The sequence below is a fragment of the Lolium perenne genome, chromosome 1 (assembly GCF_019359855.2).
Source record: "Lolium perenne isolate Kyuss_39 chromosome 1, Kyuss_2.0, whole genome shotgun sequence".
NCBI lineage: Eukaryota > Viridiplantae > Streptophyta > Magnoliopsida > Poales > Poaceae > Lolium > Lolium perenne.
In genome coordinates this window covers 179,606,853-179,621,674 of record NC_067244.2, presented here as the reverse complement: position 1 = coordinate 179,621,674, position 14,822 = coordinate 179,606,853, and the positions used below count along the sequence as shown (strand labels likewise).

The window sequence follows — 14,822 nt, the reverse complement described above, 5'->3', positions numbered from 1 at the left end:
ATGTCGGTGTTCCGTGTGGCGGATTTTGTGGCAACGATGGCGTTGAAGAGTGATGGTTTGGTCGCGGCAAGACCTTGTAGTCGGCTTGGCCCGGCGTGTCCGAGTTTCCTCCATGCTGGTCTTCCGTTGTTGTGGAGTCGGAGCTGCCATGTTCTTCGAGGTCTTCTCTTTGGCGGTGTACGATGACCTGCAAGGGGCGGTCCAGGTGAAGTTCACCTTCGGCGCGGGTCTTGTGCATCCCCTCGCCGGAGCTCGTCATCCGAGTCGGAGCTGCATTCCCCTACACGAGGAGCCCCTGTTTGGCATTGGCCAGCTTGAGCCTCGCGGTGCCGCTTCGGCAAGGTCTTCTTTGGTGATCGCTTCTTCAGGGAAGTCGGGCGCTGCGGGTGCGGAGTGATGACGATGACGCCGGTAAGCAACCTCGACGACGATCTTCGCCTTGGTGGTGTTTGTGCACCTTCGGTGGGTTGCCAGGGTGGTTGTGTGTGCCCATGCGACGGTCGTGTTCCATGGCGGTCGGCATGGGTGTTTGTACTGGTTTTTGGTCGGTTTTTCGTTAACAAAACTGATCACCTATTATTCTCTATTAATGAAAATGGCAAGTCTTGCCTCGTTTCAAAAAAAAAATTTGTTGGAGATGAATCTCTCAGCACCAGTATTACATGCGTTTGAGTTCTGCTAAAAGAATCTTGTAACCATATAGAGCCAACAGGCGGCAATGCAATTGCCATCCCACAACTATTCATTCCATCGCCACCACCACAACGACATGCTAACCTACCTCTGGAATCACAGTTGTCGTCTCGTGAGGAGAAGCCATAGACGCTGATGAAACAGCATTCCAGTTTCGGACGGCAGCCATGTCCAGGAGTAAGCTGGAAAGGAATCAAGGCAAGGCTGGCGTGTTCGCACTCCCGCCCGCCCAAATAATATCTTAGGACGATGATTGCTTGCTTGGCGCTCTCACTGTCTCACATCCTGCGAGCGATCTTCTCCAAGGATGTGAGCTGTGATGTTCCGCCTGTACTGCAGGATTAGACGGGTAATAGTGTGGGCAACAAAGGGTCGTCGTCTGTGGCCAAATTCAGTCCGTTGCTGGACGATCGATGTGAGAGGAATTATGGTGATCGCGAGCGTTGACCTCATCCGTCACGACCACAGCTCGTGAACTCCAACTCTCAGCTTTTAGCTTAATGACGAGAGGGTTCAGGCACAGCTCCTAGACTCTGACGCTTGGCCAGTGGCATGATTACAAGGCAAAAATGTACCATCTGGCAAATAATCCATGAAGGTAAACCGTCTACGTTAGTTAGCTGCAAACACTTGAGTTCATTGACTCGTAATATTCCACACGCAGACCAGATCAACCCAACCACCAAGATCTATGATCACTACTGACGTACTGTAGTATGTTAAACTGGATCAGATCCAGCAGAGAAAATCTGTCTCCATTCGGCTTTTATTATTTCCCGACATAAAGAGTCATCGGAAGAAACATTCAACTGTTTACGGGAAAGAGAGTTGGGTGTTCCAAATAAAAGAGGACACGATCGTATCTCCCTGATGCATTCCAGGTCACAAGAGTACAGAGCAAGAACTGCAGAATCCAAACGAATCAGATCATTTTGGATTCCACAATCAGGGCGTGGGACACTTGTAATCCATATCACATCGCTTGTCGTTCCTCCAGGTACCTTAAAGCTTGAGAGATACGTATTTTTTTTGGGTGGGCACGGACAAGGTATCAGGTGGCCAACGGAAGGTTAATTGGAAAATCATTTGTCCACCAAAAAGTTAATGAACTTTAGCGTGACACTTAACTAGCTACGCACTGTTTTATTTCTCTATTTGCCGTGCTAAAAAATGTCAAATAACTAATTGGAATTTTGATCTATACTTATACCATTATTTTATAAACGTCGGTTTTTCGTTCCAAAATTCGAGTGAGATGCCGCTGGTTCTTGGTGTATGCCAAAGAAATGTTGTGATCTACGTTCCGGATTAGTAGTTGGGAGCCCGATCCGGCAAGGTCGGTGCTGCTGCACAAGGTTAGTTTTTCCGCGGATTTCAGTTGTTGCATTTGTGTTAAAATTGCTACAAACTCATGTGTGTTTTCTTGTGAAAGCGCACGCGAGATGCGGAAACTATCCTAGGTGTTTGTGTCCAAATTGCTACAAACTCATGTATGTGTGTTGCTACAAACTCTATTTATCTTATGTTGAGTGATTTAAAAATATAACAAAATTGAATGAGTTTCGTTGTGAAATAACATACAAGAAGTTGCAATGTGTTTCTGAGTGTTTGCTACAAATTGTGTTTTTTCTCGGAATTTTGTCAAATGTTGCAAATACATAATTATCTTTGGTGTAAATGTTTGATAATTTTTTAAAAATAGATGGCGTCTAATGAAAAATTGTTCCTCGACCAAGTTTTATTGTATGGAAACACGTGGTGTTTTTTTTGTAATCTCTTGTGATTTTATTAAAAGTTAGGGGGGGTGGTCATGACATCGTTCATCTTGACAAGTTTGCGCAGACATTGAGGCTCTGGTAGGTTTGACTTTGTTGGCAAGACCCTTAAAGGTTGATTCATGATTATCTCCCATTAAAAAGAGGTGGGTATGGAGAGTTTTTCTATGTGGCCACCACCATCACCATCGAGAATGGGAATGGGCGTATTGCGATTTTTTGGCATGCGCCATGGTTTGGAGGTATGAAGCCAAATGACATCTCTGCATCCATCTTTGATATCTCAGGAAAAACTTCACGATCAAGAAAGGCATTCACCATGGTTTTTGGATTTCCAATATTAACATTGAAGGTGGTATCACCATCCGCCAAATTACCGAGTTTTTGGATCCTTGGGCAAGGTTCATCTTAATCAGGAAGTCTTGGATGATATCATTTGGAAAATCACGGCTTCAAGATCCTACACGGCGGCGACTGCATGGGAAAATTGTGTCCCTTCTAAATGCAAACTTTTTTCATTTTTCATTTCTCATTCTTCAAACCGAGATAGACAGTCGATCGCCTCCAAAGACGCGGGTGGCCTAATTGTGGTGATTGTCAATTATGAAAAGGGGAGCCGGAATCCGCGGCACACTTCCTCTTGAAGTTTCGCTACTCCAAACATAGATGGAACTCTATCATTTCTTAGCTTGGATACCTCTATGGACACGTCTGTATTGGATGCTTTCGACACGGTGGAGGATTGGTGACTGTTCTTCATGGAACTAGATGGAATTTCTTCGCTTCGCTCATCATGCTTGTCTCGTGAGAGATTTGGAATGAGTGAAAGCGCGTGTTTTTCGCAATGTTTACACTATGCCTTTTGTTGTTTAAACCAAAATTAAGGGAGAGGTGGCCCTTTAGAGCTCAGCGGGCGCTAAGCACTTGGGATCTATCCTGCCATGAGAGAGTGATCGTTTGGTATCCCGAGCATTGCTCGGTTTGTAAAAAAAACTTAAATTTTGTTAATTAATGAGATGGGGAAAGCTGTTTTGCTCCGTTTTAAAAATAAAGAATCAGAAATCAAAACTTCAGACAACAACTTCAAATATGTGTAGCTTTGAAAGCTGATACCTCGATGCATGGTACACAACACTTGAGTCCATCGACTCCTAATATTCCACACGCAGGCCAGATCAACCCAGCCAAAAAAAGATGTGCTACTGACCGTATGTTAAACTGCATCAGATACATCAGAGAATATGTCTCCTATTCAGCTTTTCTGGTAATGCCAATTATTTTTCTCACAGAAGAGTTTACCAGAAGAAACATGGAAACGTTTACCGGAACGAGAGTTGGATGTTTAAAATATATGATGATGCATTCCAGGTCACAACAGTACACAGAGCAAGAACTGCCGAAGACAAGCAAGTCAGATCATTTTGGATTCTAATCAGAAAGCAATACTTGACATAACAGCTTACAATTACTTGTGCTGCGAAAGGTAATACCTCAATGGATGATTTGACAAAGTTAACGACTATATCTTCTGCCGAGTACCACAAAAAATTGGTGCATCTCGCTGCCTGCTGGCCTGAAAATGAAATTAGATGTAAGCAAGTTATCAGGACACGTATCGTAATATCTTGTGATTTTTACGATACTTATCATGCTAATATCTTAATATAGTAGTATCTTATATGTATCATAGCATATTTAGTATCCGATACAAAGTCGATACCATACGATTCCATCCTTATGTAAAAAATAAGGACGCGACTGTGGAGGTGAACACTTGGAGGATATTGCACCACTGGCCTTTGACTCGGTGAACACTAGAAGGAAAAATTCGAGGACTGTGGCGGACGCGCTCCTTGATAACAGTTGGCTTCGTGACCTTGGTCCGGAGCTGTCAGTTGAAGGCTGGGCACAATGCATCAGGCTTTGGGATGAGATCGAGCTAGTTGACAGGGATGCTAGCAGGCCGGACAGATTCACCTGGCCTGGATCGATCAAGGGTGCCTACTCAGCCAAGGACACCTACAGGATGCTCTGTTTGGGGCAGGAAGAGTTCAGCATGTATAAACCCATCTGGCACTCATTCGCACCACCAAAATGCAAATTTTTTGTGTGGCTTGCTTTGAGATATCGTCTTTGGACTTCAGATAGAAGGCACAGACATGGATTGCAAGATCGATCGGCGGCTTGTTACTGGTGCCTTCAGGATGAGGACAACCTGGATCACGTGCTCATGCGCTGCCCGTATGCTCGTCAGGTGTGGTTCGGTTGTATCACGGCTGCAGGGCTGAACATTGTGGAGCCTAACAGGGACAGTTCTTTGGAGTCTTGGTGGTCTTCGGCTAGAGATCTGGTGAGGAGAAGGGATAGAAATAGTTTCGACACGCTGGTGATCCTCATCGCGTGGCAGATCTGGAAACAACGCAACGCTAGAGTGTTTGGAAACACTAACCTGCAATTCTCTACCGCCCAGATGTTGATTCATATCAAGGAGGAGTTTGGCCTTTGGAGGCTTGCCAAAAGAGGAGAGGAGTACCAATTTGCGAGAGAATAGGCCTAGTGTGTGTGTGTGTGTGTGTGTGGAGTTGCCGCCTTCGCTGTTCGCAGACGTTGGGTAGGCCTCTTGTATATGACACCTTGCTTTCTTCTATAAAGATTTGGTACGCCATTGGCGTACCCTCGAAAAAAAAAAAATAAGGACGCGAAGGCATGGTAAGCAAAAGGAAAATGGTTTCTTAGAGTCGCAAGATGAACTAATTTCTTGAATAACAGAGCTTCCATTTATTTGGGAGAGATGGACATTAAAAAGGAGTATGTACATGAAAAAAGCGGTCATCAAGCCATTTTTGTCTACTGGCTTCGAAGTATATGGGCCCCAATCTTTTGTTCGTAGGCTCGTAAAGAAAATTACATAAAATATGCTAGAATTTAAAATTAATAATTAAATTCAAGCGATATTTATAATATATACATACATTCTTATTTAAAATACAAATTGCACAGTATTGTATTACTAAGATACGATATCACTGACAAAAAAAAGATGCTGCCTTATATCCTAATACTGAAAACCTTGCATATGCCTTGGCACCGCAACGATGTTTACTGATTCCTAATATTCCGCACGCGGACAAGATCAACCCAACCACCAAGATCTATGATCAGTAGTCACTAGTTACGTATGTTAAACTGGATCAGATCCATCATAGAAAATCTTTCTCCATTCAGCTTTTCTAGCAATGTCAATCATTATTTCCTGACGGAAGAGTTAACATAAGAAACATGGAACTGCTTACAGGAACGAGAGTCGGATGTTCCAAATAAAAGAGGACAAGACCGTATCTTACTGATGCATTCCAGGTCACAACAGTACAGAGCCAGAACTGCACAAGCCAAGCGAATCAGATCATTTTGGATTCCAATCTGAAAGCAATACTTGACATAACAGTTTACAATTTTTTGTGCTGCGAAAGGTAATACCTGGATGCACGATATACATTGCAACTAACAACAATATGACAAAGTTGACGACTATATTTTCTGCCGACTACAACTTGTATGGTGCCAAAAGAATCATTGCATGCATGTCAAAAGTTGCTGCATAATCTATGATGGTAAACTGCCTGTTGGTTGCCAACACTTGAGTTCGTTGACTCCTGATAATCCACACGCAGAGCAAATCAACTCAACCACCAAGATCTATAATCACTACTGACGTACTGTATCTTAAACTGGATCAGATCCATCAGAGAAAATCTGTCTCCGTTCAGCTTTTCAGGTAATGCCAATTATTATTTCCTGGCAGAAACATGGAACTGTTTACAGGAATGCAAATTGGATGTTCCAAATAAAAGAAGACAAGATCATATCAGAGCGAGATTTGAAGAAGCCAAACGGATCAGAACATTTTGGATTCCAATCTGAAGGCGATACTTCACGCAACAGCGTTACAATTATTTCTAGCTGCAGAAGGTGATAGCTCGATGCGATACACAATGCAACCAACAGACTACATGACAAAGTTGATGACTATATTTTCCGCTGAGCACAACTTCTGTGGTGCCAAAAGAATCATTGCACGCATGTCAAAAAATTGGTGCATCTGTTAATTATTAGTGGGAAAACGAAACAGAAAGGAAAATGGAGTTACATTATAAGTGCCTTGGCACCGCAACGATGTTCTGAACAAAAGTATATGCAGATCTGTAGTTGTACCCCACGCGCTCTGTTCCTTCTTTAAACATGACAGACAATGCCCAGACGTTCGTGCAACCAAGCCACTTGGCCTGCTGCCAGAGCTAGATCGTCAAAATGCTTTCTTGTTCATTACTGCCCTGCAAGCTATTAACCGAGTGCTCCAAAATTGCGAGGTTGCCTGCCAGTATTACAAAGCAGCGTCCTCAGAGTGCACAGTGAGCTTCAACAAACACACAGGTGAAACCGGAGAAGCTTTTGACCATGATTACAAAGCAGTCACCACTCTGACAATGCAATACAAAACGAGCAGGCACCTCAGATTGCCTTTGCCATCAGGGATGAGCTTTCACCACCAAGTAGGGATGCACAGCAAACCTTGTGTTTGATTTTCCTTTGGCTCCATCATGTCATGTAGACTTGATGTATTTTCTTGATCAGCGCAAACGGTGGTAGTTCGGATCCACATTTTAACTGCTATATGCAGAACAAAGATGGGCAGGAATGTAGCAGCTTCCATGTATCCAAAGAGCACTTTGTTTATATCAACCTCAGTCGGCCCTAAACTTTAGGGGATACAATGCCCCATGTCTTAGTTGTTTCAGGGTACTTCTGAGTTCTAGGCTTCCATGTGGAGCAATTTACTTTTTTGAGCAGCATATGATGTTAACAGACTCACATTGCATTCAGATACCTTGTCAGAGAGCAAAACTTGAAATTCCCCAATGAGTGGAGCAGATAAATCCTGCAAATGTATCATGGTCAGACACTTTTACCAAGTTAAGTGCAATATACAAACTTAAACTTCAATGTCAGATGCAAAACTACTAGTCATTACATATCGTTCAGTGCCTGCACTCAGGATGTACTAATACACATTCCGTGAACATCACAACTACTTCAGTCCATGCAGTCATTGTATTTTAGTTCCGACTTACTTTATTACAACCAACTGTTCATGTGTTGAGATTTAAATCTGACCAGCAAGGTAGTAACCATAAAACACAGTTTGGTACCATGATGCTTTTTAAACGAGGCAAAAGTGTTTGCCTTTTTCATTAATTCAGAAGAAAATACTTGTCAAGTTAATCAACGTAAAACCAGGCAAACAGCGATAAAAACAGGGCGAAGCCCACTCAAAAACCAGCACCACCGGGTGCAAACACATAAGTGCCAACGACACAGCTGAAAACACAAAATACATCTGGAATGCTCGCCGATACCAGACAACCTCCCACCTATGTGGAGAGAAGACGACATGCCTGCTATGGGAGGAGCAGGCACAGGATGCTACAATATAGGTGAAGAAGCCGACCCAACAGAGGAACTGTGCCAATGCGACGCCGACACGTCGACAACCAACATAGACTAAGAAACCTCTTCTCACACACAACACGAGGTTAACGCTCTCAACACCATAAAAAAATTTGGGACGCCGCCTGGCATCCGCCTGCTCTGTCAAGCCCAGCGCAGACCGCCAACACCACCTTCCCGGATCGCCACCCCGACATTCTACCGCTCGAGCAGCAACGCCGCAGGACCCAGACGCCCGCAACCCAAGCTGCACAAGACAAACCGCCCCGTAGACCACAACCACTGCAGCTAAATCCGGGGCAACCGCCCTGACGTATAGTTAAACCACCTCCGCTGAGACGCGTCAACCCATAAGTACTGACAGTCTGACACACATCCTTACAAGAAACCTTGTCACATTTCATGAATATCTTTACAATTTTACATACTCCCTCTGTTCATGAATACAAGGCCACACCGTTTTTTGTGTCAAATTTTGATTAATGATTTAATTAACCAAATATAAGTTATATGTCATTTAAAAGCTGCCCAGCACCGATACTTCAAAGTCTGCCGTGTCCGCGTATAATATTCCGCCGATACTCCGATACTCGGATACCTCGATACATGGGCGATACACGTATCCCAGGAGTATCGGCTTTTGCCGATTTTAGAAAGAAAGACAAAAATACCGATACACCACCAATACACCGCCAGGGACATCATCGACACGGCTAGGACACAGGAACGTTGGGAACCCCAACCAAAGCCCACTAGTGACCCTAATAGCCAGTGCGCTATCTATCTATTTGCTTGATTAACCATGGAAGTGGTTTGGATTGAGGCCTCAGGAGTGAGCGCACCGCCACCATCGCCATCTGGAGTCACTCGCCGTCATCTAGAATCGCCTCCCCGCAACCTGGAATCGTTCTCTCCTCCGCCGCCTCAATTATTCTTTGACTTCACAAGGCATTGCATAGCATTTCATTAATTTTATATGTATATTCGCCGTATCACCGTATTGTTGTTTCTAGAAATTGCCGTATCCCGTATCGCCGTATCTGTCTCACCGTATAGGTGCTTCGTAGTTTAAAAGTATATCACTGGAAAGTTCATTGAAATGTGCATCCGATGTTATAATTTTAAATGACATGCACATCATATTTGGTTAACCAAATTATTAGTGAAAGTTTGTCTTAAAAAGCAAAGTGGCCTTGTATTTAAGAACGGAGGAAGTACCAGTGTTACATTACCAAACACTGCTAAATACTCCCTCCGTCCCAAAATATAAGGCGTCTAAGGACTAGTCAAAAGTCAAACTTTACTAACTTTGACCAAATATTTAGAAAATTATATTTACATCTATAGTATCGAATGGACATATTAAGAAAATATATTTTATGGTGACTCTATTCATGTTATTTAGTACTGTAAATGTTTATATTTTTGTGCATAAACTTGGTAAAACTTTAAAAACGTTGACTTTTGACTAATCCTTAGATGCCTTATATTTTGGGATGGAGGAAGTAGTTATCAAAATATACATATCCTATTCGAGAATTTCAGCCTATTTGGGCTAAAGGCGTGTGTACAATAAGAATTATGCACATTGCAGCTCTAAGAAAAAAAAATGCCCATAACACATATCATGCATACTAAATGTCCATTTTAACATCAAATTACCTCCAGACACTAAAAAGCTATGGAGATTAAAAACAAATGGGCAAGTTTTCGGTGTATAGTGATGTTGTGGTTAGTCTTTTCATTTTGTTCTTCTACTTGCTGCAGAAAATATATCATTTCTGTATCCCCCATGTACACCAAAACAAACCTTAAGATTTATCGCGGATCTACACCAATTATTCCTCAACCTATTTCCTTCTTTGAAAAAAAATCCAAGCTTTCATCTAAGTGCTTTCTTGAGGAAAGCAACTGTGTTCGTCCATAAGAAGCATGGGATCATGCATTTATATTACATCAATTTGGGAACTGTATGGGATTAAAGTCAACGCCAGGTCCAATACAGGGAAAAGACCAAAAGTATGTCCACAAAAGTGGGGCTTGAATCAAAAGATGCAAACAACACTTGCAACCTTGAGGTGAACATTTTTTTTAGGTACTGCAAAATTAAACAAAAAGTAATATAAGCTGGATAAGCATGCAGTTCTTTGAGATATAACTGGGGTTTACATCTCTTCTTATACCTCACTAACAATGTGTGACTCTTTTTTTTTTTTGCGAAACTAACAATGTGTGACTCAGCAACCTGTTCAGGCATATCTTTAATTCTTTATGGACAAAGCTGAGTTTAAACTTCAAACATGGGCTACTGAGGCTAGTAGAAGTTAAGTCTTGACAGAGTGTTAAAATACTCGGAGAGCAATTGTTTGCTTATTTTGGACACAATTTAGCTTATTTTACCAGACTTTTCAACTAACATATGTTGTCAGTATCCAGAAATTACTAACTTTGTGAAAATGAACCACATGTGGCACATACTCTTGTATTCCCCAACATGGAGTTTTCATTATATTAACTGTTTACTGTTGTTGATAATCCAAAGTTCCAAACAACCGACAGTCATTTCACATTTCTTTATAAGTTGGACAATTTGTATAGTACGACTGGTTAATCTACCACAGTAGGGTCCATTCCTTCCCAAGACAAGTGAAGGAACAAATCTTTGTGAACACATACTAATTTCACTTCATATATCCATTAATGATGGCAATGTTATCCACTCTTTAATGAATATAACTAGGTCTTGTTATGTCATTTTATATGATTTGGTAATAATTGCTGGTAATGATTCAAAGGGAGTATTTTTAGGGTGTTTGGTTTGAGGGAACACTCACCCTAGGATGGGTCAGTCCATCATGGAATTATATAAATAGGTCTTTTTATGACATTTGATATTGGCTTGGTAACCACTTGCAGACAATGATTCAAATGGAGCATTATAGGGTGTTTTGTTTGCGGGAGTACTCACCCTAGGATGGGTTGGTCAATCATGGAATTATCTGATGAATTTTGGAAGAATGGCCTTGTCTGGGCTGAGGCAGCGATGGAGGAACCATTCTGCTCCTCAAAACAAATAAGCTAAAACCAGATGATCCAATCACCCTCCAGTTTCTCAAACTGAACATCCCATTAGTGTATTGCTTTGTGTAGTCAATCAACACAGACTCTCTCAGCTGTGCAATTGTAGCCCAATGTTTTTGTAGGTTATATGCAACAAGTTTGCAAAATCAAGAACTCCAACAACTTAAAGCTCAAATATATGCTACAACAAAGAACTAAAATAAAAAACAGTAAAACACCAACACGGATCAACAGCCAACTACACATAACAAGATATTTCCTACAATAAGTAGTAAAATACAGAAATGTTATAACTGCGGATGAAATTAGCTAAGAAAAGCTTCTACCCACATATGTAATTATGTATGCACTTGTTGGGTATAAAAATACCAGTGCAGCAAAAAACATCTCTAAAGTCTAAACACTGAAACCTAACTCCCGCAAGTTATGATGTAACAGTACACGGTATACATGTAAACATGGGAGATGAGATATTGTAGAACAAGAATGTAAATCAATGATTCATGCATCATTTTGTTCACAGTAAAATTCTGGTTGTATTGTGATACCAACTACCTTCGACACGAACCACCATAATTTATGGTTCAAATATGAAGGCATGTTTTCCCCTGTTATCGCTGGGTGAGCAGCTGAGAACATGCATATTCTCCATCAAAGATTGCTTGAATAACCTCAGACGGTAGAGGATAAACACCATTAAATGGATGAGGCTTGCAGTGCTTCTGAACAGTATATAGAGATTCCTTATTTCTTCTACACAATAATTGCACTAATACCATAGTTTAATTCTAGATGTGTCTTTGTCCCTATTTGCCCAAGTTATGTAAATCTGAGCTTACAAGTCGGCCGTGAAATCATACCAATTTATGCAAAAAGAACACACATTTATGAATAGCAATCAGCACAATAGAAATAGAGGGTCTACTTACATGTCATTGAACAAATAGGTCGCTTGGGGCTCCAAAACCGTGCTTCCACATCATGCCAAGTACAGTATCAGCCTCAGTATCCATTCCGCAGTTCCTATATGCTTTGTGCATGATCCAAAAGGTCTTCTTTGTCCGGTCAAACCTAAAATGCTCCATCTCATCCAACACCCCGTGCATCTCTGCGAGCCGGTGGTGCTTTCCATACATGACCATCTTGCAGTGGTACAAACTCCGGCATAGCTTCCACCCGGCCTCCTCAGCCTGTCGGACAAAATGCGCGAGTCTATCGACGGCATCAGACTGGAAATAGCTGGTTATGATGGACCGCATGACCTGCGTTGTGCAGACAGTGGTATTGCGTTCCAACGCCTCAGTGATCCTTCTTTCCATCCCCTCAACCAGCCCCTCCTTGGCATACACCCTAATCAGCAACACGTTGAGCCAGGGCCTGTAATCGTCAGGACGCAGCTTCTGAAGCAACTTCTCGATCTTTTGAATCCTATCCACATGTTCAAACTTGCAGTACGCGCATAGCATTGCACGAATATGCACCACATCAACCTTGCCAGCATGCTCACGAGCACGCTGGTAAGCCTGCTCCATCTTATAAATCTTCCCGGCATGCGCGTACCCTCTCAGCATCAGCAAATGCGTAGTGGTGTCTGGACTAACTTGACCACCTGACATCATTTCACTGAAAACTGCTTCCATTCTGTCCCACATCCACGCGGTGAGGTACCCGGCGATGATCGCATTGTACGTGCCAACCGTGCGGCACTGTCCCGAGGCATCCAGCGACTGGAGCGTGGCCTCCATGTGATCGACGAGGAGGGAGCGGCCGAAGAGGGCGATGAGTATGTTGTAGGAGTCGGCGCTGGGCGGGCCGCACCGCGGGTCGCGCTGCAGCGCGCGGAAGGCCTCGATGCAGCGGTTCACGAGGCCGCTGTGCATGTAGGCGGACATGAGCGCGTTGTAGAGCGGCAGGTCGGGGCAGTAGGCGGTGGAGGCGTCGGCGAAGATGCTGGCCGCCGTGGTGGGGTCGCGGGCGCGGCTGGCGAGCGAGATGGCGAGGGAGAACTCCGGGAGCGTGGGCGGCGGCGAGAGCGCGCGGCGGAAAGAGAAGACCGCGAGGCCGAGGAAGGGCTTGGGGCGGAGGAGGGAGAGGAGCTCCGTCGAGGCGAGCGGCGAGACGGCGAGGAGGGTGGGGAATGAGTGGGCGTGGAGGGCCGGCGCGGGGTCGGGATCCGGGTCGGGCAGAGCCAGCAGAGCGGCGGCGAGGGAGGAGACGGCGGCGCGGAGGTGGGAGGCCGTGAAAGGTGGGAGCGGGGTGGAGGTGGGGGAATACGACGGCGGCCAGGGCGCGGGGTGAAGGGGCGGCGGGGACGGGATGGAGGTGGAGGGAGTCGCGTCGGGAGGAATGGGTACGGATGTGTAGGGGAGATGGACGGAGCGGTGAAGGTGACGGCGGTGGAGTAACGGGAGGAGGTGGTGAGCAGGGCGGCGGGACATGGGAGGAGGTGGGTTTCGGCGGCGGTGGTGGTGGCGGCGGCGGCGGCGCGGTGAGTTTAGGGGATCCGTATGGGGGAGGCAGCGGAAGGGAGCATAGGCCGCCAGCTCGGCGTAGCGTTTTTGCATGGCGTGTTTTTACCTGGACCTTCCTCGTGTCGGCCCGGCCTTGTTTTGTAGTGGGCTCGGCCCGTCCTAGTTGACGAAAGCTTACTGAACGCGCAAAACATTTTCCATGCCAGGCCGGCAAATCCTATACACCGACCTGACCAGGTCGGTGCTTACCAAGTACACCGCACACCTCTGGCCGGCCATTAGGCTTGGCCTTTTTTTTCATTTTCTGTTTCTGATTTTCCTGCTTTTTGTTTGTTTTTCAAAGACCTTTAAATTTGAAAAATGTTTAAAATTTTTAAATTTTTCGAATTCATATTCGGGAAATGTATTTAAATTCATAAAATATTTATATAAATAATAATCAATTTTTTATTCTTACCGAATTTTACAAAATCTTGAAACTTAAAATATATTCATATTCGAAAAATAATCAAATTTCTAAAAGTTTAAATTTTTCGAAAACAATCAAAATTGAAATTTTAAAAGGGCAAAAATAAAAATAAGAAACAAATAGAAGAAAAAGGTAAAACAGAAAAAAAAAAACACGCTGGGCTGGCCCAACACCTATCCTGGGGTGTGCGACACCTAGTCCACACCGGCCAGGGTGGTGTATAGCACCTACCGGACTTTTTTTTTCTTCCAATAGTTCCAGTTTCCAACATATGAGTATGACCACCGTGTCTAACGAGGCGGTCACCAAATATTGACATTTTCAGTTGTTCTGTTTCAAACACAGTTTTTATGGCCAAAAAATTATCCATGCGCGTGGCTAAACCCAACTACCTTGCAGTAGTCATTTTCGAGGCAATCCATTATTTTTAAGAGGCAAAGCATGCTGAGTATTTGTCCATGTTTTGTCATGCTCTTGAGATTCATTGTGAACATGCTGGTACATGTAATATTACATCGTACATTCAGGAGCAAAAGATATTGAGTTCAAGTCTTAATTGGTGCAATTTAAACGAAAAAAAAGAAGAAGTTCCAGGTAAAGGGAACCACAGAACCACACATGGGTGTGTTAAAATATAAACCCAGTGTCCAGCCTTGGTTTGATATTTTGGAGATAAAGCCACATGTGAAGGATGTTACATTATAAATGCGCCCATTTGCATGTCTTTCTTCATCAAATTAAGCTTTTCATGAATCTCCTGGCATAATCAATTCCACGGAGCATGTACATGTATTTAATTTTCATAAGCCCTTTCTCTTGTAGCTTATG

General features: G+C 43.6%; 1 protein-coding gene and 1 pseudogene across 1 annotated transcript; one reads left to right on the top strand and one right to left on the bottom strand.

The window, feature by feature from the left end:
- LOC139833381 (uncharacterized) lies at positions 1-5,019 on the top strand. Its single transcript, XM_071823661.1, has 2 exons — positions 1-55; positions 4,220-5,019. The coding sequence occupies exons 1-2, from the start codon at positions 1-3 to the stop codon at positions 5,017-5,019; spliced, it is 855 nt and encodes a 284-aa protein (XP_071679762.1).
- A 1,456-nt stretch (positions 5,020-6,475) lies between these two features.
- LOC127314387 (pentatricopeptide repeat-containing protein At2g30780-like) lies at positions 6,476-13,596 on the bottom strand (annotated as a pseudogene).
- Between the last annotated feature and the right edge of the window lie 1,226 nt (positions 13,597-14,822).

Excerpts from the sequence above, each read along its gene's own strand:
- LOC139833381 (XM_071823661.1), top strand. The coding sequence starts at position 1 with ATGTCGGTGTTCCGTGTGGCGGATTTTGTGGCAACGATGGCGTTGAAG. Across the intron at positions 56-4,219 it reads GATGGCGTTGAAGAGTGATG|GACGCGACTGTGGAGGTGAA; the intron begins GTTTGGTCGCGG and ends GTAAAAAATAAG.